The sequence below is a fragment of the Temnothorax nylanderi genome, unplaced genomic scaffold, assembly GCF_030848795.1.
Source record: "Temnothorax nylanderi isolate EJ_2023f unplaced genomic scaffold, tnyl_v1.0 TNYL_tig0106_pilon, whole genome shotgun sequence".
NCBI classification, from domain to species: domain Eukaryota; kingdom Metazoa; phylum Arthropoda; class Insecta; order Hymenoptera; family Formicidae; genus Temnothorax; species Temnothorax nylanderi.
The window spans coordinates 529,830-551,685 of NW_027249168.1; the positions used below are offsets into that span (position 1 = coordinate 529,830).

The window sequence follows — 21,856 nt, forward strand, 5'->3', positions numbered from 1 at the left end:
AACGTTATTTAAGTTTCATTAACACATGTAATATACCAATTTCTCTTCCGGTTCCGATACTTTCGGTTCTTTTGATTGTTTCCTTGAGTTTCGCTTTTCTGTAATTCGCGATAAGAGAATACGAAAGATGTACGCAGATCGCGTAACAACAATAACAATTATAATAATTACATAAGCATATTTAATTATACATATGGTAACTTCTGTCAAATACGGTAAACTCGCTGAATGCAAAGTGTTGTATTATTCACTCACGGTTTCCAGCGCTATTTCGTCGGGATGTCAGAGATTTACGAGGCGCAGTCGAAGCACATTCCTGAGAGAATTGTGAAAGTGGAATGGTAAATTTCGCGAAATGAGTATGTGAATTACTTATGACAGCTAGATCATCTTGATATTCACCGAGGGTCCAGTTTCCTCGCTAATCTGGCTTTCCCAACAATCTAGCCCGCAGACGTCCTTACCCGGCATGCGCCGACTGCGATACATTAGACCGTCTTTCCCCCTTACCACCCCGTCCGTTAATTGTATCGCTTCCGGTCCCCATTGAGTAAGGAAATGTCCCGTTCGCATGACCCTTTGCTGAGGAGTCGTAATCGTATGACTCCCGCCGCAGTAACGATTGCAGAGATGATCTCTAGTGCATCAAACTTATTAAACTTAAGGAAATAATGTTTATCATTAAGCTATTTAAAAACTCTGGTGGCTATTAAGTTCACAGTTGTAATATTGAGAAAAAGCAAGAGAATTTTTTGCTTTAAAAAGAACATATTTCAATATTATTTCAAATATTGACATTTGAATATTAATATTATTATTAATATTTATCAATATCAGCTTATAACATATTTATTTTTCGAGATGTAATATTTTCTCGAGATTCTATGGTCGGACGAAACAATATCGGTTACCTAGGAGTCCTCGCGAGCATCTCTTCCTTCGTTTTCATCTTTTTGGTCTCCTCTTGCATTACTGCTACAAATTGGATCATATTTTTGCTGTGAGGCAATCTTCTCTGTTGTTTTCTGACTTTGTCCAACTCGTACGTTAGATAAGGTTTCATGCTGGTAGTGCATGGTAACGGTTCAGCGCGAAATCTACCGAGCTCGTCTGTCTTCATTACAACATCCTTGTCGCACGATATACATTGAACGTCTCTAAATGAAAGAGATGGAAGTCGACAGTCTCGTGTTGAAGTCTTATTTGCGAGCCTGAAATGTTTACCTAAGCAGCTTTTTCGTTCCTGCAGCCTCGATCTCCCGTCTCGCTTCAATCATAATCTTTAACTTTTCTTGAAGCGATTTTAATTTATTGTTCACGAAATCCTTCAGTGGCATCATCTCGACTTTATCCATCTTCGCGGCGATTTCATTCTGCACCTCATCAAGCGCTTGTTGCCAAATCGACTCTTGCTTCGTCAATTTGTCGATTGCTTCCTCGAGACCGCGAGCGAGATCATCGCAGGCAGCATCAAATTGATCATGTGATACCTACAGTAATTTTTATAGTACTTTAATCTGCATCAATAATGAATTTGGTAATGCTTTATACCTTTCTGTTCACAGTTTGAGCATCGGCTTTGTCGGCCAAAGCATCTTCGAGATCCTCTTTGTTTGCTTTGACAGTTTTTAAAAGTTCTATTTGTTCCAGTAGTGTCTGTCAGTGTTATTATCAATTATGATAAATACGATAATTCAAATAAATTATATTATATTAAACACGAAGTAGCTGCTCTTACATAATCTAGACTTAAATACTATTTAAAAGATTAACAATGCTTTAATTAGTCTTATTTTATTATTTAAAGCTCGTACGCTAATGTGCGTTTCTTGTTTTTCCTTGTCATCGAACAATCTGTTCATCGCTTGTCCGATTTTCTCCATATCCGTTTCAATTTCTTGCACTTTTGCAACAAGTTTGTTAATGCTGACTTCATCCGTCTTCTCGACTTCTTGCATACTATCCACTTTTTCTAACAAATTTCCAACTTCCGTCTCCAATGCAACTACGCGTTGGGTAACATCAATCAAAGCTTTGTCATGTGTTGTTTCTACACTTTTTATAGCTTCCAGGCATTGTTCCAAGTTTACGACATCACTCACTTCGACTATTTTTTCTTCATCTTTAATCGGTTCTCTAACAACAGGTTTTTCTTCTACCAATGGCACATCGACAGTTGTTGTTGGTATTTCTCTCTCTATGTTCAAAGATAATATGTACGTAATAAAATATAATAAAGATGAATATAAAAATTCTCAACGTACGTGCAACTCTTTTGTCAAGATCTTGCAATTCTTGTTGTATACGAGCTACATCCGTTTTTAATGTAGTAACATCTTGACGTATTTCTGCTATAACAGCACCATCTAAATATATTTTTTAATATATATTTATATTAGTAAGTAATTTTCAATATATTTTCAAATTAAGATAGCAACTACATTACATATTTATAAACAATTCAAGTAACATTCAACATTGGACTAATTTTCATATTAATTAAATCATTAAACTTGTTACTCAGAGGTGCTACTAGAGGAGCGAGCTTTTCAGGTGTTGTTTTGCGTATTTTATCAACTGCTACTTTAGAGATTTCATTTTCTTCTTTTTCACGGTGTGGTACTATCACATCGTTGGTTGTTATGATTTTTGCTGCTGCTCCTATTTCTTCTTTTTCACGGTGTGGTACTATCACATCGTTGGTTGTTATGATTTTTGCTGCTGCTTCTATTTCTTCTTTTTCACGGTGTGGTACTATCACATCGTTGGTTGTTATGATTTTTGCTGCTGCTTCTATTTCTTCTTTTTCTTCTACTGCTGCTACATCAATACCAGTAGTTGGCACAGGTATACCTTCGGTTAACATGTCAGTAATTGTTTGCAGATTGATAAGCCATTGCTCCATCTTGGAGACTTTATCTTCGAGTTCATCCAATCTCGCGTTAATCAAAGATGTGTCTGCTATGACAGTATCGCCTTTGATTACATCTTGTACCATTGCCGTGAGCTGTACCAATAATTTAATAAGTTAATAAAAATAAAGTTTAATATTTTAACGTTTTAAGAATTTTTAACTTTTATTATTTTCTTTTATTAAACTCTTAACGGTGCGGAGTGTAAATATCATCCGCGAAAAGTTTACGAGATTAGTAAGCAGTATACCTTATCGATACCTTGTTCGTTAGCGTCCAATCTGTTATTAATGTTAATAAATTGCCATACATCCGCGGCGGGATCTGTGATTTTGTCCTTTAAACGTTCGACTACTTCCGGAGACGTAGACAAGTCCTCCAAAGCTTGATATCGTTGCTGCAGCTGTTTTACCTGTTCATTACATTATTACTGAATAAATTACATTGTCATCGTATATAATGTTAATTTTAAAAATAATTTGTCCTACGCACAGATTGTTCAAGCTCTTCGAACGCCAATGCTGTAGGAGGAGAGCCATTCACGACAGTTACGACCGTCGGAGCTTTGGGGACTTTCTCAAAATCTATTTGTGGCCTCACATCATTCGTCACTTTCAAAATTTCCTCTGCAGGCGGTTGAATATCTGAATCAAGTTTAATCTACTTTGTTATATAGTACAATTTATAATTAATTAAATATAACTGAAAATATTAAATATAACTGAAAATAAACAACAAAAATCACGAGTTTGTACCGTCTGTAAGTACATCGGCGTCTGCGCCATCGTCTCTTCGAATTCGTTGTACTTCGCCGGTAGCATCGGTAATATCATACTCGTGAAGCTGAAGAGCAGGGCTCGGCTTCAAGGATGTTACCATCCTCTGCAATAGCTCTCACGTGAACATAAGAAAAAGAATTGCTACTTTCCTTTTTTTTTTTCAAATTACTCGAGATATTATTTTTCTTACTTTAATGCGATCCGCGTTTTCACCACGGAATTCAACTTTGGTAGCCTGCAAATTTATTTGATGCAACAAGATATGGAGGAAACTATGAAGAATATTAAAATTAACCGCGCCAACCTGAAATCAATAACTTTATTAATCGCTTTATCTATAACGTAAATGATGGATAATTGCTATTGTTTTACCTCCGGTGCTCCGAGAGCAAGATCGAGCATTTGAGGAAGAGAAATTTGCAGGCTAACAACATCGATGCTGTTGTTAGCTGCTGTTGGTGCTTCCGGCATTTGGGCAGTTCTCGCAGCCATTTTGTATGATATTAATTTTTTTCAGAAATTACATGAGAATCATAATTACATTTAACTTCTTGTTCATTAAACACAAGTGCGGTTATTGTGAAAGATATTGACTGAATTGTCAATTTTGAAAATTAATTGCCTTCCGTTCCTATATTCATCCCTTATCCGGTAGATTAAGGGAGGTGAAGTTGTGTCTATATCTCCACAGTTGGCGCCACAAATATGGTCGACAAGTAGCGTGCCCCTATGGAAGATATTTGTATCAGTAGTTCTTTTTATTCATTAAAAGTTTCAAAGAATCTCTTTATTATTTTTTTACTTACCTTTATGCAAATAAAATAATACTCTTAAAATTTAATTAAATATCACTATTGTCTTTGTTATTTGCTTAAGAAATGAGTATTCAAATAATACGTTATTTAAACATTATTAATTATTTTGATTCATATTTTATATATTTTACGTATACATAGATATAGAATAATTTGGAATAGTGTGTCCATAAGACCATCATCAAACAAAATAATTTTTTGAACAACACAATATTTTGTAAAAATATTATAAAACAATAAATAAAATATAGTGCGCAATCTAGGCATATTTTTCAATCATCTCCGTTGATCAAATACCATCGATAGGACGACGGGTTAATGAAACAGTAATTCAGTGCGCGTCGTTTCTCCACAAACAGGCTCGGTTTATCTAACTGCACGTGGCCGATAGACCGAAATGTGAAATAGAATCAAGCTAGGCTACACTACCGCAGAGATTACATCGAATCGTATATATTTTATCGAGTTCTCGGATATGATATTCTCGAATGTTTCCGTTAGACTATCCATAGATACGATCAATGTCAGCTCGATCGTGTATTTATACGCTCGCATATCAATCCTGCGACGATGATGAATCCTCCCGTATCGAGGAGATAAATTAAAATTGTCATACTTCCCTAATCGGTTCATACACGAACCAGAGACAGTGCAAATAAGTCGTTTCAGACTAAAGATGGAAACTAATAGAATTAAATAACCTCGAATATTTGTAGTTTCGACTATAAATATTTTTCCACTCTGAAGAACTTGGCCTGCAGTGCGCAAAGTAATCTTAAAACAGTTAAGCTAGGTTCTATTAGAAAAATCTACAATATTTTCAAAGACAGATCTATTTCTCCTTCACGTTCCCTTCACCATTGAGATATTTGGCGAAATATGGAGAAGATTCTGTATATCAAGTATCGCGTTCTATAAGCGAATGATTCAGCAGCAGTGATTACACTGTATATATAGCTGCGGTTTCAAATTACCTATGATAAAGCCGGGATTGGCGATGTTTGAGTTACATTGTTTGATCGCCAGGTGAATGTTTAACCGTGAGTAATGTCAGCATTCTTGATGGCCGGACATCTCTCGGTATTCGATAGCAGACAGTAACGTCGTTCTTATGATTTACTCGTTCGTCAGGTGAGCGACAGCCCCCTTTCCGTCTTCTTTCGCGATTTCCCCGGCCACCTTGTCAGTGCGGCGGCAGTCGCAGTTCTGAAATGATGTATACGTCGAAGGGAAGGTACGCCATGGTGACGGTGAGTGTGAACAATTCAATTTTAAGACGCCGTTTTATATTCGCCATTATTAGTCTGTTACATCGCTCCTCAAATATTGACGTATCTCTGTTCGCCAGTTCGCGGCAGATTTAATTTCGGCTTTTATCCTGTGTGTAACTAGCGTCGTATAGACTGTCAGTTGGAGTATAATATATTCGAGTTAGAGAAAGGTCCATTTCCACACGCAGAGTCCGAGTCGATTCCACGCGTTCCACGATTGTCTCCCGATTGTTTCGGCACGAAACGCGCCCGGACATGCGCACGCATTTAAAATGCATCGAACAATAATTTCACAGCCCTGAACGAATCCGAAATGTTGTAGTCTAGCTTAAACGAACTCTCCGATGCTTCGTACTATAAATTATTCACCGAGCAAACATCCGGTATTTTAACTGGAATCTCTTTTCAGTTTCTTCTTTTTACTCTGGTTCACGGCAATCCATTCCGGCAGCGATACAATCCTGCGATATCGCCACTTTTGTGGCATCTCGTGCCACCCTGGGAGTACATGCTACGCGAGATTATCCTGAAATCGGTCACCCCGTCGCCGTTGGATGCCAGTGTGCCCCATAAGCGCCCGTTGGACGCTTCCTACTACGGCGGGCCGATCGCCGCGTACTCGAACGACGACGAGAATGTCATTCTATCGCGCGGAAACGTTTATCGTCTGCTAAACGGCCACTGGATGCTATGCCAGGACGGCTGCATCGACTGCGAGCCATGCGCAGTTCAGGGGAGTCCCTTATTCACGTGGATTCTCCAGAGGATCAAGCAACCGCCAAATTCCGAGGAAACGCGACATGATCTCCAGCTGACGATAATGCCGCAAGCGGACGATCACTTCCACGCCAGCAATCTCTGGCCGAATTATTACGTTTACGTGACACCACAGAGGGAACAAGCGCCGACCACGACGATTAGAATAGGGGCAACGCCGCACGACAACGGTCCGGAAAGTCCCCTGCCTAATCTCGAAAATAGTTTCTCTGAGCATCATCATCGATCAAAGGATCTCTGGCGGTTGACGGAACGAGACTCGAACGCCGACTGGGACGGGACGCCGCAAGAGGATAACCGCGCTACTGTTCAGGAGAACGTGAGTACCGAAAAGACCGAGAAAGAAGAATCGATCGAGCTGAAGCATGGACTTAGGAATATGAGACCACGACATCGACCGAGACCCGTGGAAAAAGTCGCGGAAGAAGCGAATCAATTGGCACCGAGGTTGATCCTGGGAACCGATCAAAAAGGTCAGAAGCACTTGGTTCACGTGGTGCCGGCGGATTATCCGACGACCACTATGTCGCCCGCGATTTCTCTTCCTCCGGATTACCCGACGTCGTCGCAGTTCGTGGAAAGTCAGGCGACACACTCAAACAATTCGATCCCCGAACGCGAGAGGCAAACTTATCAACGGATATTTCACAGAGTTTTCGACTCCTTGAACACGCACAGACGATCGATCGAAAATTTCCTCGAGTCACCGGACAACGCAGATGGCCATCGACTATCTTCCTCGATGGACAATATGGAAGTCGCTGGATTTTCTTGGAATAATCGCGATATAAATCATAAGAACGCTAATTTTGACTCGTTGCATCTTAATGATGCGCTGCTCTCGTCTTTTTATGCAGGAAATAAAGGTAGAACGGAAAAGAATCAGGAATATAGAAACAGGTATGATTATGATCATGCGAGGCAGGACAATGATTATTACACAGCACATCAAGATGTGAATCAAGCTAAGATGTCGCGTCGTCAGTCGCAAAAGGGTTTTAATTTGGACTTTGACAGACAACGGCGAAGAGTACGTATCAAGCCGTATTTTATTAACAATAAAAATATTTCAAAGATAAATTCATCGGTATCGTCGCCAAGTTTGGACAATTATTCGGTAAATGCTATTCAGAAATCTGGTTTTAGTAATGGTTTTGTTATAAATCCCGCAAAACAAATTGATCTAAATGACGCGTTTGTTGAGAAAACAAGTAACAATTCCATGGAATCGAGTTCGATAACAACAAAACGCGAGAACGGACAATTGTTCGAGTTAGAAAGGCAGCGAAGTGGCGATGTTAATCGAGAATTCGAGGCTTCGCACCATGCTTTCAGAGTAATTGTTACTACCGAGTCGCCGGTAATTCGAAGCGAACACGAAACTTTAAATCGCACTACGGTATTACAAATAACTACTTCGAAGACATTCGCTAATAGTTCGTAATCGGTAGTCAGAAAGAAAGACTAATTGCAACAGAGATGAAAGTTATATACATATATAACTATGATGATCGTAATCATACGTTTATATAATTGTAGAATAGTTTGCATGCTTTACTGATTACGTATAATATTAAAATATATCACGTTTATATTCTCTCATAAATAAAAATACATCAAGATTATTTTAAAGCTTATTACTTCAAGGTAATTTAATTTTTTATCAAAGATTAATTAGAAGCTCATTTAAATATGCAGTTATATGAGAATGGAAAGAGAACAAAATGTACATTAAAAGAATGTAATAAGACGCGATATTTGTTACAGATTTTGCGAAATTATGATTTTGTGTTAAAAATGAATGCGTAATGTACATCAGAATTAGTTGGCAGAGCATGTTATTGTAATTTAGAGGCACATGTGCCCCCATCCTATAAACATAGATATGGCTGGAACTCGCGAGAGAATCGAAGGATGCGTGCGAGGGGAAGAAGATGGGTGCTCGGTTTGGGAAACAGGGATAGGCCGACGCTTATATTATTAATTAAAGAGGATGCGGGTTCAAGCGTGGGGGAGGAGATCGGATGAAGCAGGTAGTGCCGGGCTGCGAAGAGGGGCGAGGGAGCGAGCCTGTGTTTCTTGTCTAATTATCTATCCTCCCGTCCTGGCCGACCTGCCATGTTCACTTTCTACGTCTAGTAGTTACTTCCATCAACCCATCCTCTATCTCTTTCTCTTTCTTTCTCTCTCTACAGTTGCTTTTCCTTCTTGACTGCGTGTTCTTCTTTGCGTCCATTTGCTCTCTTCTCTCCATTAGCATCTCAGTAGAGACCATGAAAGACAGACAGCCCTGTGCAACTTCTCTATGCGTTCTTAATTTTAATTTATCTATTCGCCTATGCTGATAAATGAGCAAGTCGCCCCGAGGATCGACGGGCTTCCGAAAGTTTTTAATTAGATCGCCGCTTCTTCCTTCCTTGATGATCAACCGTTCTGATGTGATCAAAAATAAGATTTGCCCCAAGCGGTATCTGTATAGGTGACGTCGAAACCTCGTCGTTCTTTCAAGATTCTTTCTAATCGCCTTTCTACGCTGTCTTTCTCTGACGTCTATTGCTTATCCTTCAGCGATCCCTCACTCGATTTTCAGTTTCATCCTTCGGTTTGCCGCAGTCGAATGGTGCAAAACGATCGACTCGATCCCTGGCAGATTGGTTTTAACGAGTTTCCTTTCAACACGGTTTATCGAGGAATTGCGGACGCTTTCGATGAGTCCCCCCGGCCGAATACGCCAGGGAAATTTCCACGGAAGATCTTAATTAAAGACGCCCGCCGAAAAATGAGAGCTCCCCCCGGATTGGGGAGAACGGCGTTATTGCCGTACCGACGCGGCGGATCCGATTATCGCGCGGTCTGATCTATTAACTGTGTGTACGTAACTTAAAGAGATTCGCGAAAGTTGAGCTACGTCGCGCTGCCACTATAACTCAAGTAAATACCGATTAAATTTTAGTTAAGAGGTACTTCACCGACGAAACATGAATTCGGGTATTTCAGATCGAAAGGATGGCGCTCGTCAGATGTTTCAAACGAGCAAATATTTGTCTCGTTTCTAATTGAATGCGATGTAATCTTCATAGTTGAAAGAGTTATCCATTTCTTGCAATTATTTATGCACCATCAAATGCATGTCTATTTATCACGTGAAACAGGATCGCTATGTATTCAGTCACGCTAAGTCAAGGGTTGAAAAAAAATTGTCATATAAAATTATATACAAATGAAGCAATGCAAAAGATATTATACGGTAAATGTAACACTGCAATACGCCGAACTAATAATCTTCCTTTCAAACTTCGCCTAAATTCAACCTATTTTATACCGGGTAAGGTCCCTCGCACGTATACTCGCACGCAACTGGGAGATAAGCGCACAGCCGGCGCGGCGCTGTAAGTCTATCGGGCTTTCAGACGGCAAAAAGTGGAGGAAGCGGAGACGAGATTGGGAGTAGGAGAGAAAAGAAGCCCGGCTTTTAACAGTAAGACGATGGAGGCCGGGACCCGTCTGATAGGAGATTGACGCTCTAGCGCGTGAGAGACCGACGCGGGGGGAAAAGAAAAGGGAAACAGGGCTTACTAAACGCGTGGCGAAAAGGGCGTTTTCCCTGCCGTTTTCAGATATTTAAATCCGCGCGAACGACTTCGGGGTTCCGCTCGCGGATCACCCTTCCCCCGTACGATATACGAAATCGCGAGAGGCGAGAGGCTTCAGGCGTGGCGAATCCAGGCTCTTGTCTGGTTGGCTTAAATGAGAACGGAAGAAACGCGGTGCAAATAGTAGGATGGAAGTAAGGCGGTAGGAGAGATATAGGAAGAGTGCGGAGTGAGTTGTTCGAGCGTGACGTGTATTCTTGTCAGGGTGAGGCCGAAAGACGTAGTACACAGCAGACTTTACAGGCCGTTCGCCAGAGAGGAAAAAGAAGACAACGCGAGAGAGCAAGGAAGGAACGGAGGAGAGCGAAAGAGAAATTGTGGAGAAAGAGAGGATCCCCGGTACGTACTTCTTAATGGTGTGGGTGTGTCGGTGCGGATGGAGGAGTAAGTTTTAAAAACATCCCGGCCGACGCGCCTTCGCGGTGCTGGTTTTATCGCTGCCTCCTGCCTCCAGGAGGACCCTCTCTCTCTCTCTCTCTCTCTCTCTCTCTCTCTTCCTTCTTCCTCCCTGTCTCCACTCCTCTGTAAACCCCCATCCGGGCAAAGCCTTACCCGCCGTGGCACCGGAGCACTTGCCTACGTACGTACTGTCGGCTGTAAATCCACCGAAAAGCATCTGCGGGTATCAAGAAACAAGTCCGGGCCGCAAACGCCGCGCGTCGGGTGAGCTTTTAAAACCTGCATGAGCGCAGCGTGCAATTTCGTAACGATCTGTGCACGCAGGTGCTCCGAGTAGAACAACGAGAAAAAGTTACCGTCTAAAATACACTCTGAGATGTGCGCTAGAGAGTGCTTAGAGCTTCTTATCAAACGCGTTTATCATTACGCACAACGCAGCGAGAACCCCAAGGGTGAATATTCATAAGAATACTTGTATGATGAATAAAACTACAATGAGGCAAAGAAATTAATATTAAAAATTTAAATCTTTATAAATGATGATAATTAAACAAATTTAATCCATGTTTCTTTCAATTTTTACGAAATAAAATTACATTTCCGCAAATAGCAATATTAGCAATATTAGCTATTCTCATGATAATTTATTTCGTTGCGTCGCGATCGATTGGTGATTTTGATAATTCGTCGACTACTTGTCTCGATGAGCATTTACTCGAGCATACTCGAGTACAGAGCATGTAATAAATTACGTGCAACAAACTGAAACTGCGAGGCGGCCAAAGAAGGTGACTAAGAGACGTTTTTAGCGTAAGTTCGGCGCTGACGCGGAACTCCATCTCTACTCTCCTTTGCGCTCCTGGCTCGTCTACTTCTACGTTACCGCGTTCATGTCATTCTGCCGGCCTTTTTGCTCGAGATACTTTCCCTTTGACCGACAGGAGTAGATTGGATATTTTTCCTTGTGGCGCACCTGGTTTTTCCCTCCTGCGAGGCGGACCAGCGAGACGCGTATCGCATCTGAGGCTCGCGCCTTGCCTAACGCAATGTGCGCGCCTTCGCACACGCAGACGAACGGATCGCGGGCGGCGATGGTGCCGATGGTGCTGTACATTTGCAACGGCGAAAGCGGGAGCGCGGCGCGAGAAACAAGTCGTCGCATCAACATCCTATTTCATTTCCCATTACGTAAACGTCTGAAGCACGCGATTTATTTGTTTTATTTTCGTACGGAATGTTCTTTGGCAGGACCTCAAAGGCAAGCCGGGGCCCACCGTCTCGCTCCGTCGTCCTTTTCAGCTCTCTCCCTCCCGCGGTGGTTACCCTTGCCGCTCGTGCAGCCCTTGTAGACCGATGACTCCTCACATATGATTACTATCGACGTGAAGCGAGCTAATATCCGAATTTTTGCGATTCCTTTTACGGGATATTGAAAGCCATTTTCATCCTTCCTTTTGCCCTGTCTTCTCCCATTCCGGAACTTTGACTTCCCGGCTCTATTGGAATACACCGTCTTGTCTCTTTATAGATTCAGCGCAAAGATCAAGCAAAAAAATGGCCAAATATATTGATTATAAATAAATAATGTAACGAGGGTTTTTGCTTCGATTCACGGACTTGCCCTAATTTCCTAGATTGCAGATGGAGATTTCACGATACTGTTGCCCGATAAAATTCGCAAAAGTCAGATATTACCGTAATGCGTATCCGCGAATAGTAATTGTACAATCAGTCGTGCATTCTCTGTGGTAATACTTGATACTGATGCATATAAATGCGATAATTTCTGCGATTTCGCGTAACTATGTGAGAGTACAAAATCGCTATTTCAATATTAAATCGACACGATAATAACGATGCGGCGATTCGAGGTAATTGATATTAATAAATGCAATGTCGCATACATATACGAATGTAACATCATTTACGTAATGAAATCTATGATATTAGGCAGAGGTACGCGCTTTGAAAGCGCAATCGATTGCTTAATCAATTAAAAAGACAACGGACTGATAAAGCGTACAAATCGAACAATTATATTTCCACTCCATTAAAATTGCAAATCGAAACTGCGCAAAGAATGTAAAGCATAAAAGACACTGGGTGAAATGTAATAATAAAACTGGAGTAATGAATATCCTTTGAGCATAATGGCTCGCACGTAATGAAAGAATTTCTACGGCTTTAAAGAACGTACTTTCGTTGTTGGTAAAATTGCACGTGGAACGGGGGCGATTGTATCGTTGAGGTGTACTTATGACACAGCGCGCAGCCGGAATCGGGACAATCGTCGGATTCGCAATGAAATTTCGCGTTTGTACGTATTCGTATACCCGGGAGCGCGTTTCTCGGAAACGCGCTCGGTGGTGAACGAAAAGAAGTTGCGAGGCAAAAGTTTTCCCTGCGATTACTCAACATCGTCATAAAGAAACAATCGGCACTTCTGCCCTCGTGCTTCCACGTTCCGCGGGGAATGCAATCTGCACCACCCGCGTTGCCCGCCCCGCGGCGAAACAAAGCTATTTTTCCGCGGCTACGCCGAGGCCACGCGCGCCTCCGCCTCGCCCCGATCCCGGGATAAAAAGAAATGTCATTAACGTTCTCTTTTGTGGCTTGACCCGGGCGCGCGATAGACGGGAAAAATAGGTTAATAGAATCCTAATACGAGCGCGCGCGCGCGCGCGCGGTTCGAGAGCGCGAGCGTTTTCTTCTTCTCTTCGGACAGTCGAGCGAGAATGTAGCTTCACCACCTCCGTTTCACCACCGAGAAAAAGATGCAATTGGTTCTTACACGCGGACGTGTAATCACATCAAAGTTTCCGTCGCGTGCTTTGATCTCATGGAAAATCTCCCGCAAGAAACGATACAAAAATGAAAGGGCGGACCGGTTCATTCATGCTGTGCGCGCGCGCTCGGTTCTCTTCCTCGGGATTGCGTTTCCCGCTAAGATATCACCGCCTGCGCAAAATGATCGTCTGATATTATTGCACCGAATCAATGAATCACTGCGGTTTGCTCCTTCTCGTTGATACTTTTGCTTTAATTAGCGAACAGTAATTATAGTCGGTTTTTTATTTAGACAATAAGATTGACGTTAGCGTTGCTATATCAAGTGACTCTCGGTTGAATATCAAAGGATTAAGCGCGTTTAATCCTTTGAGTACAAAATAGCGCGACACGTTGAGTGTTCTGTGTGACCGGATTTACCTGGCAATAGAAAGCGCTGTAGCCGGAATTCTTTTTCGCGTTAAGCTTAAAGTACCGAGTGGTTGTGCAACATACGGCTGAATGTAGGACTTTTACTAAAATATGTACATTATTCATTTTTAAACGTTAATTTTTTCATAGATACATCAAAAATATGTTAAAAGAAAATATGCGTATGTACACAACGACCGTGTTATTATACGTTATGCATCTGTAACTTCGAAACGAACATCTTACGTATATATGTGCCTATAGTATTGAAAGGGTAACAACGATCATTTGATTTGTAGAACTAGCAATGCACAAGAAGAAAGACAATCACATCGTGCTGGGACTAGAATAGGGGAACGCGAAAGAAGATAAAACTTGATAGGAAGGAAAGAGGCGAAGAACGGAGAGGAGAATTCTCCGGAAACTTAACGACTGCGAAGTCAGACACTAGGACCGCGTTATTTCCAGGCCGACGATGCCTTTTGATCTTCCAAAGTCTAGACTTCCTTCAGTCTTCCATCCTATGCTCGGCAGTCGTGCTCACTAGGAAGTAAACGCTTCGGGACCGACTTATCGAAACTTTACGGAACTACGCCGATATCCGATTCCCCTCTACCGCCGCCTTCTCTCCCTTTCTCTTGCCTATCTTTCTCCTCCCAATCTGCTCTCCGCCACGACAGCGAACCCTCGTCACTATCTATTCTACAAAGACCTTTTTCCTTCTCGGGCCCCGCCGATAAATCGTATCCCGGTAGCCGTATTTTTCTGAAGCGGTCTTCTTCTTTATCGTTTTCACCTTTTCTACCTTCTACATTGTCGGTTTGTACTTTAATGTGTGTGGCTTATTCTTTTATTTCTGAAGTGTGTATCTTTAGAATTCAAGAGTATTGTACTTCAGAATTCATGCGGCATAATAATATTAATAGATCTTTACGACAAAATGTTTTTTTTTAATGAAGAAAAACTATTTTCAATGGATACACGTGCCGTCCGTTATATTACAAATAAATAATGTTACCCTCGATATGTTAACTGTCGTTTACTGTACATCTATCGTTCATTTAAGAACCGGGGCATACGGAGTTCCTTAAATCTCATTCATATTCCTCGCGGCCGATCTCACAATTCCGTCGACTACGTTCGACTCGTAGCCCCGCACCACTGTATACAAAGTGTTCTATTGAAGGAGGCTAATAAAACCGGGCCTCGAAATGGAACAGGGTTGTTGAAAGAAGCCAAATCAGGTCGCGCAGATCCCGCAAGCGATCTAAATTGAAATCGGAGCTCCGCGATCGCAGACGGAAACGCGAACTTCGAATCGCAGCCCTCGCGCGCAACCCTCGCTCCTTCTGAGGCAGCGTGTCGGCAGTCATGTCACCCCTTTTTCTCTTCCTGCCTTCATCTTTCCTCTTTCTTCTCTTAGTCATCGACTGCCGTCGTCGCCACCACCGTTGCCGTCGCCATCGTCGTCGTCGTCGTTGAGTAACCTTCTGCTCGCCATACAACCCGCCTCACTACTTACGTTCGGTTCCAGTGAATTAAGCCGGGGGAAGTCAATTGGAAAAGTTTTTATTGGCTTGCGTTTAGGAATTCCACGATGCCAGGCCGTAGTGTTCGATTTGTAGACGACGCCACAGCTACGCGGCTATTTCGGCGCGGATGAAATCGTGCGAGCGAGACAGGCGAGCTGACGCTTTCCCGAATCGGAGAGCCTTCTCGTTCGATTCCATCGGTGGCGCGTGGGTATTCCCTCCTCCCCCCCATAGCTCCTCGTCTTCCCTGTACTTACGATTAGCATTTGCCTGACTGGGGGACGTAAACCTTTCCAACTTACGCGGGGTCCTCCGATTCATTCGCTCGATTGGCTATCAATTTCGTCGTACATCAAACATTCGCAAAGTAATATTGAATCGCGAAGTTCTCAGAAACTGTTGGAGCTTTTATAGACATGAAATATCTAGATCGAATTAGCGACATTGCTAGATAAATATAAATGTTTCAAATAACGTCGAAATAAAATATACATCTTAAATGACGTGGACTATAGAACATTTGATCGGAATTAGACGACTTCTTCTGCGCAGCAATAGCAATCCAAATTTCATCGAGGTTTTGACAGTTTCGTCAACCACTTGACCACCGTAAAAGCTTTAGTTTTATTTCGGTAAAATCCATTGTATAAAACGTGTCGTTTTGTATAGTTCACACGTTCGACATCAAAATTAGTATGTAACGAATCGCGCGTGCAAATAACGACCTCGTCTATATACGAAACTCGTTACGTGCGGAAAACAAATACAGCACGGTCCGCCACGCCGGATACCTCAGAAAAATGGCCAGAAAATGGTCCGCTGTTCGCACCCCGGTATTTTCCCCGGGCGTATAAAAATATGCGCTCGTCCCTCGCCGACTTCTCCCCCGCCCCTGTTTATTTTAACACTGCGCGCATTTATTCTCACCGAGAAATTTCGAAATTTTAGTTTTCGCATCGGTCGATTCGAGGACAAGAGTACACTGTCGAATGCATTTTCGATTTTTCACAAAAAGAGCTCTGCAAGTGAGTGAGTCAATACGAAAGGGGGCTATTTTAGCGTAAAATCAATGGACGGTGCATTGAATGTCCAATAAAAGATCCAACCTGAAAGACAAAGCAAATCAGGGAAAAGGAAAGAGCAGCAAAGCAAAAGATATACGAACGAGGCAATCGAGGATCATCCGTTCCAATTCTATTAATGTCCCGCTCGCGTTTTGTGTATCGGTAGTCGAATGTGCGAGTAAGCGCGGTTAAATTTGGCACGGTCGCACGGTCCACGGCATTATTAAATTATTCTGCCGTTCGCGATTATACGGCGTAGTTGCTATTGCCCCATCGGATGCGAAAAATCGATTACTCGCGGCTCGTCGCTGCCGTTTCGTCGCCAATCGCGCGAATCGTCCGCCCGTACCTCGCGAGAGGGGCGACAGATCGTCCCGTTGTTGCCGTCGCCGCCGTCGCCGCTCGTCGATTCTCGCGAAAATAAATTTTGCAAAATGCCCACGCGCGGCCGTTTAAGCGCCGGGAATTTTGGGAATACTTTACGGCCCGCGTGCGATCCGATATTTGTGAAATACGAGCGATGCGGGATTCACGAGCACGGGGGATGCTAGGGGATTTAAAAAAATGCGCAAGAATGATCGTGACGATCGCGACTGAGCTTAATGTGTCGGCAACACTCATAAATCAAACAGGGAGATAATCGGTGTGCCTCGCGATTTGAAAGTACCGCGAGCGGAATAAGAAGACGTGGAATAAATTTTCAGTGATTTTCGAAATTTTTTCGACAAGAATAATCGGCCAAAGGTAACAATCAGAGCTAATTGCCCCGAACGGTTTATATCAATATGCGTTTATCGCACGAACGACGGGCGCTGATTTATGCACAGAGGCAAACAGCTTCAAAAAAGGACGGTCTGCGCGCGAAACGTTCGTAAAATTGATCGGGGTGAGAAGCGCGCGAGTCCGGTCGGCTGATTGTAAATTGTAAGCAATTTCGTAATTGCGTGGACAAAGCAATTAAGCCATTTGACCGAGCGTGTACGAGGCGAGGCGCTCCGTGACAAATACATCGGCTGACGTTATAACCGCGCAAACAGAGAGCGATAATGCAATTTGGATAATACACGACGGGCGCCGCGCCGCGCGCGTGCACCAGGTGTAACGGGATGAGCGTAAACACGCGCGAACCGCGCAACAAAGTTGGATCACTTGATGAAAATCGACGGCTGCAAAAGGCCAAATGTTATTCCACCGACGTGCGCGCACGCTTTCCCCTCCGCAAAACGTAAAACTGAAAATCCACCGCGACGTGACTGCAAACGTTTTTCGTAGCCGCGAGTGTGCGCGCGTATTTTTATTGCGACGTGAGCGTATTGTGCACGACCGATTTGCAGCGGGGCGAGGCGCATCTACGTGCATACATATTTTTATATCGTACGAACTTATTATGCCTCGCTCGGACACCGGGGCGGCGATGAGCATCGACGAGAGCATAACGTCCCGTTAATAAAACGTTCAAGAACGTTACCGTCGTGAATACTCGCGCGAAAAACTCCATTCCGCTCTTAATCGCGCGGGCGACTAATTTTATTCACCGAGCGCGAAATTTCGCCCCCCAAACCACCGCCATCCGCCTTAAACATTCCCGCCGTTATGGAACACGCCATTATCCCGGGACTTCGAAGCTCGTCATTCTCGTTTCTACTAAATTCCATCGTCGAACCCGGTGAACCCGGCGGATAAAACGAAGGAGCGAAGAAGCGAAGGAACGGACGGATAATAGCGCGAGGGACTAGCTGCTTCTTAATTTCGCCGAATGCCACGTTTCTCGTTCTCGTTCGTAAAAGCGAAAGACCGCCGCGGCGGCGCGCGTGCGTGGCCCGCTCGGTCGGGATTCCACGGCGTCGTCAGGTCGGAATTTTTTCGTCGAATCCGGGCAATCCCGGCACGGCATAAAGCTCCGCGAAATGACCCATAAAATTGAACATTTCCCCAATATAAGTACGCGCATTCAGGTGCGGTCGCATCCAGCCGGATGCACGCGTGCTTTCACCGAGACGCGGGAATGGCGAAACGGACAACGGAAGAGCGGGGTTGGGTGTTGGCGGTATACCGGGACTCTCGCGGGTAGAAAGAGCAGTAAGGGTGACGGGCGACGACGAGGGAGTGCTCTCGGCGGAGACGACGAGCGCATCGAGCGTGTATACGATCCCGGGAACAATTTTAACGCAAATGAGAAATTCTCTCTCTCGCCGTACGATAAACAATCGAGATAAAGGATTTATGGTCGCGAGGGAAACAGCTGCCATAAAAGTCTCGGACTGTTTCCAATCTGTCAACTCTCGGTGCCACCAAGTCGGAGCGAGACAGAGGGCCGGGGCTGCCTCTCGTCACCCTTTTCCCTCCGACGCCGGCCTCGCCGTTTTCGCCTATCGCAGATATCGACGGCGATGGACTGTATCTGCGTACACGTATGTTACATTTACTCGCGCTGTTCGCTAGCAATCACGGTATTGGATGTTTTCCGCGCTGGGACACGCTGTTGTTACGCCCGCAAAAAAAGGTTACGCCAGTTGTACGCTGCTATCCTTAAGATCATCAAATCTGTTCGATTTTTGCAATTATATACGTATTGAGAATAAATATTGTTTTACAGAACAATATAAAATTAATTAAAGCACGTTCACGTAATGTGTATTATTATACATGATTTTGTCTGTCCTAAAATCCTAATCTTAAATGTTGGAAATATATCTTATTTTGTTATACTTGTACTCCAGAGTACAAGTATAATATAAATAGTATTAGTGATCATTTTGAAGTAATTTCGTAGTGATTTCTCGAGTACTGTGCGGTACTATAAACGCTCCAGCCTACATATTAAAGACATCTCGCACTGTCGAGAAGGATGTCACACGCGTACGGGCGGAATTGAGCCCGGATAAGATTCGGAACTCTGCCGAATTCCCACGGGACGAATTAAGGCATGCGGCCTTCCCGCGCGTATTAACAGCGGAACTATGGTGTGCGCGTTAATGGATGTTTAAATTATGCATTCGCGCCTCGCGCTCTCTCGGCCCGCGTCAGCCGTCTAATTAGTTATTTATACATTCCAAGCGGGCGTGAGTTAGTGTCAATGATTAAGAAGGCACAGGGTGAAAAGCGGAAGTTTCGCGCCGAGTATTTAACTTTGAGCGCGAGTGAATTGTGCCGGGGGAACGGACGACGTAGCGCCGGGGGGAGAAGGGGGGGGATACGGACGGGGAATGAGGAAGAAATCGGGAGCAAGCAGCGGAAGAAGCGAAGTCCCGTCGCGATGTTGTACACGAGTATTCAGCGGGGGATAGTTTCTCGCGTTTATGCGAATTTAAAGGATCCTCCCTTAAGACTGGCCTCCCGCGAGGGTCGAAGTGGAGGCAGTCTGGAAATTTCAACTCTGTCTTTCGTCGTCGAGACTTTATAATGTCGGTTTAATTGTATCTCGCTGACAGATTGTTGGATAATTAGTACTTGTCGTTCGGCGACGGGAGACTCGTTAAAATGCGATTATCGCGCTCGCGTGATGCCGAGGATAAAGATTCCCTTCGATTTTGGTTGTTCATAATTGAGTCGCGGCGTATGAGATATATATACCTCTCGAAGCGGCACGATGAATGCGTAAAAAATCGAAGGTATATTACAGAATAGGTACTTTATGCATCGATGCCCATCTATAGAGAAGCGAAATTGAAATTGCGCGAATATAAATGCTGCATCGAGCGTGATGTATAGTTTCCCACGTTACGGGAGTTCGACGAACTAAAATTACACATTATGACGCATTGTTCTCTAGCACTCGCTGTAAACGGCGACATCATGAGATTGATAGGAGCAACCTGAATAGTGCACTATAGCTAAGGTTAAAGTTCGTCTAAACTCTGCAAGATTTTCATTTTTTCTTCGTTCACAGAATGTCTGTCCTTTATATTAAAAACGGATGAGCATTTTGTAAGCAACGATCTACCTCGGATTCCACGAAAAATAATGTATATGCGCAACAGGTTTTACACAATAATAGAGTTATAAATATTCCAGTATTTTTGGATCATGAAATCGTTAATGTCAAAATTTTTCCACAGCACATGTTACGTATTTTTTAAACAACAAATCTCTTCCAACGGGTCCGAACGCAATGATGAATCTTCCATCAGCACTGTATGCGCGTGAAGCGTCTCATCCATCGCAGTGGTTTCATTTCGCTGTCACGGAAAAGGAAAAAATATGAAAAGAAAATAGGTGCACGCATCACGTGTGTAACTGCAATTTCGCCGAGATCATGAACCGCGGGCAGGAGTCAGCCACATCATTAAAAGGCGAGGTAGCGCGAGAGAGCCGAAGAAAAATAGAAAGGCGCGATACCCTTTTGGGCACCTGTTTGGCATGCCTCTCGCGCACTCGTCTACCCTCCCGCGCCTTATTTTTTCCTATCCCTATTTCTCTTCCACGACTACCTACTTCCCGTCCCTCCGTCAGTGCTCCCCTTCGCCTCACCGTGCCTCTCGCCTAGCGCACCGTCTCGTTTTTCTCGTCGGATTCCGCAAAGTGCGGTGTTCCGTCCTCGTAGCAGTCCTTCCGCCCTTCCGCATCCGGTCCGAGGGACTGAAACCGGCAAAATTAAGAAACCACGTCACGCAGCGGCACCCATTACCGCGAGGTAAACATACGACTCGCGTACACGCGCGGAATATCACGCAGGCGATTAAAAAAAAAAAGTAGCAGTCACCGGTTGCCTCATGAAGGAGAAACGGCTTTAATCCCCTGATCGGATTCCCTCGTTATTCGCGTCTCCTTTTTCCACGTCTTTTAAATGTTGTGTCTTGATCAAATTCCTAAGCAGACGATAGTTTTCTTTCGATAAAAAAAACAGAAGAAAAAACGAAACAACTTGTCTCTGACGAGAGAAGCGAAAAAAATTAAAGGGTACAGACATATTTCAGCATCATGAAATGCATTTTAAAAATATATATACGTATAAAGTATACAATGTCTTATTTATATCACCGTACGTAATATTTTATTACATTACTAAAATATAGTAAATTGATTGTGGGATTCTACGTATCAAACTTCTTTTTCTTTCGAATTGACATCACGATATAAGAATATTTAAATTTTCACTTAAAAGTATGTCTCAAGTTATATCGTGGTGTTTAGTCTTCTGAATTTTTTTATCGCGCAATTTACTTTTACTACTATTTAATAATTGACATATGGTAATATTAATTAAGGCTATTGTCTGATTAGAATATTGGTCGCTTCTATTCAAACATTATTGTATACTTTGCATAAACATGAAGCCGAATACTGTGCGGTATGTGTACTCTATAATCTGAAATCTGAATAATGGATATGCACTAGTAATCTGATAATAATTAATTAATTAAGAGTAAGCAGAGCTTATATTCCAGCAGCGTAAAATATGAGCTTTGATATGAAAAACAAGCTATTCGTCTGTATTTGTGAACTGTAGTGTCCTC

At 43.2% G+C, this 21,856-nt stretch overlaps 2 protein-coding genes across 2 annotated transcripts; one reads left to right on the top strand and one right to left on the bottom strand.

Annotated features, from left to right (window-relative positions):
• Positions 1-12: 12 nt before the first annotated feature.
• On the bottom strand, positions 13-4,117 carry LOC139775858 (uncharacterized). Its single transcript, XM_071712181.1, has 14 exons — positions 4,064-4,117; positions 3,882-3,995; positions 3,668-3,794; positions 3,405-3,556; positions 3,163-3,324; positions 2,521-3,007; positions 2,265-2,366; positions 1,815-2,134; positions 1,552-1,656; positions 1,225-1,490; positions 912-1,157; positions 402-637; positions 256-324; positions 13-98 (listed from the first exon to the last, which is right to left on the bottom strand). The coding sequence occupies exons 1-14, from the start codon at positions 4,091-4,093 to the stop codon at positions 19-21; spliced, it is 2,496 nt and encodes an 831-aa protein (XP_071568282.1). The 5' UTR covers positions 4,094-4,117; the 3' UTR covers positions 13-18.
• A 1,572-nt stretch (positions 4,118-5,689) lies between these two features.
• On the top strand, positions 5,690-7,998 carry LOC139775825 (uncharacterized). The gene is made up of 2 exons (XM_071712125.1): positions 5,690-5,756; positions 6,187-7,998. The coding sequence occupies exons 1-2, from the start codon at positions 5,718-5,720 to the stop codon at positions 7,996-7,998; spliced, it is 1,851 nt and encodes a 616-aa protein (XP_071568226.1). The 5' UTR covers positions 5,690-5,717.
• Positions 7,999-21,856: the final 13,858 nt, after the last annotated feature.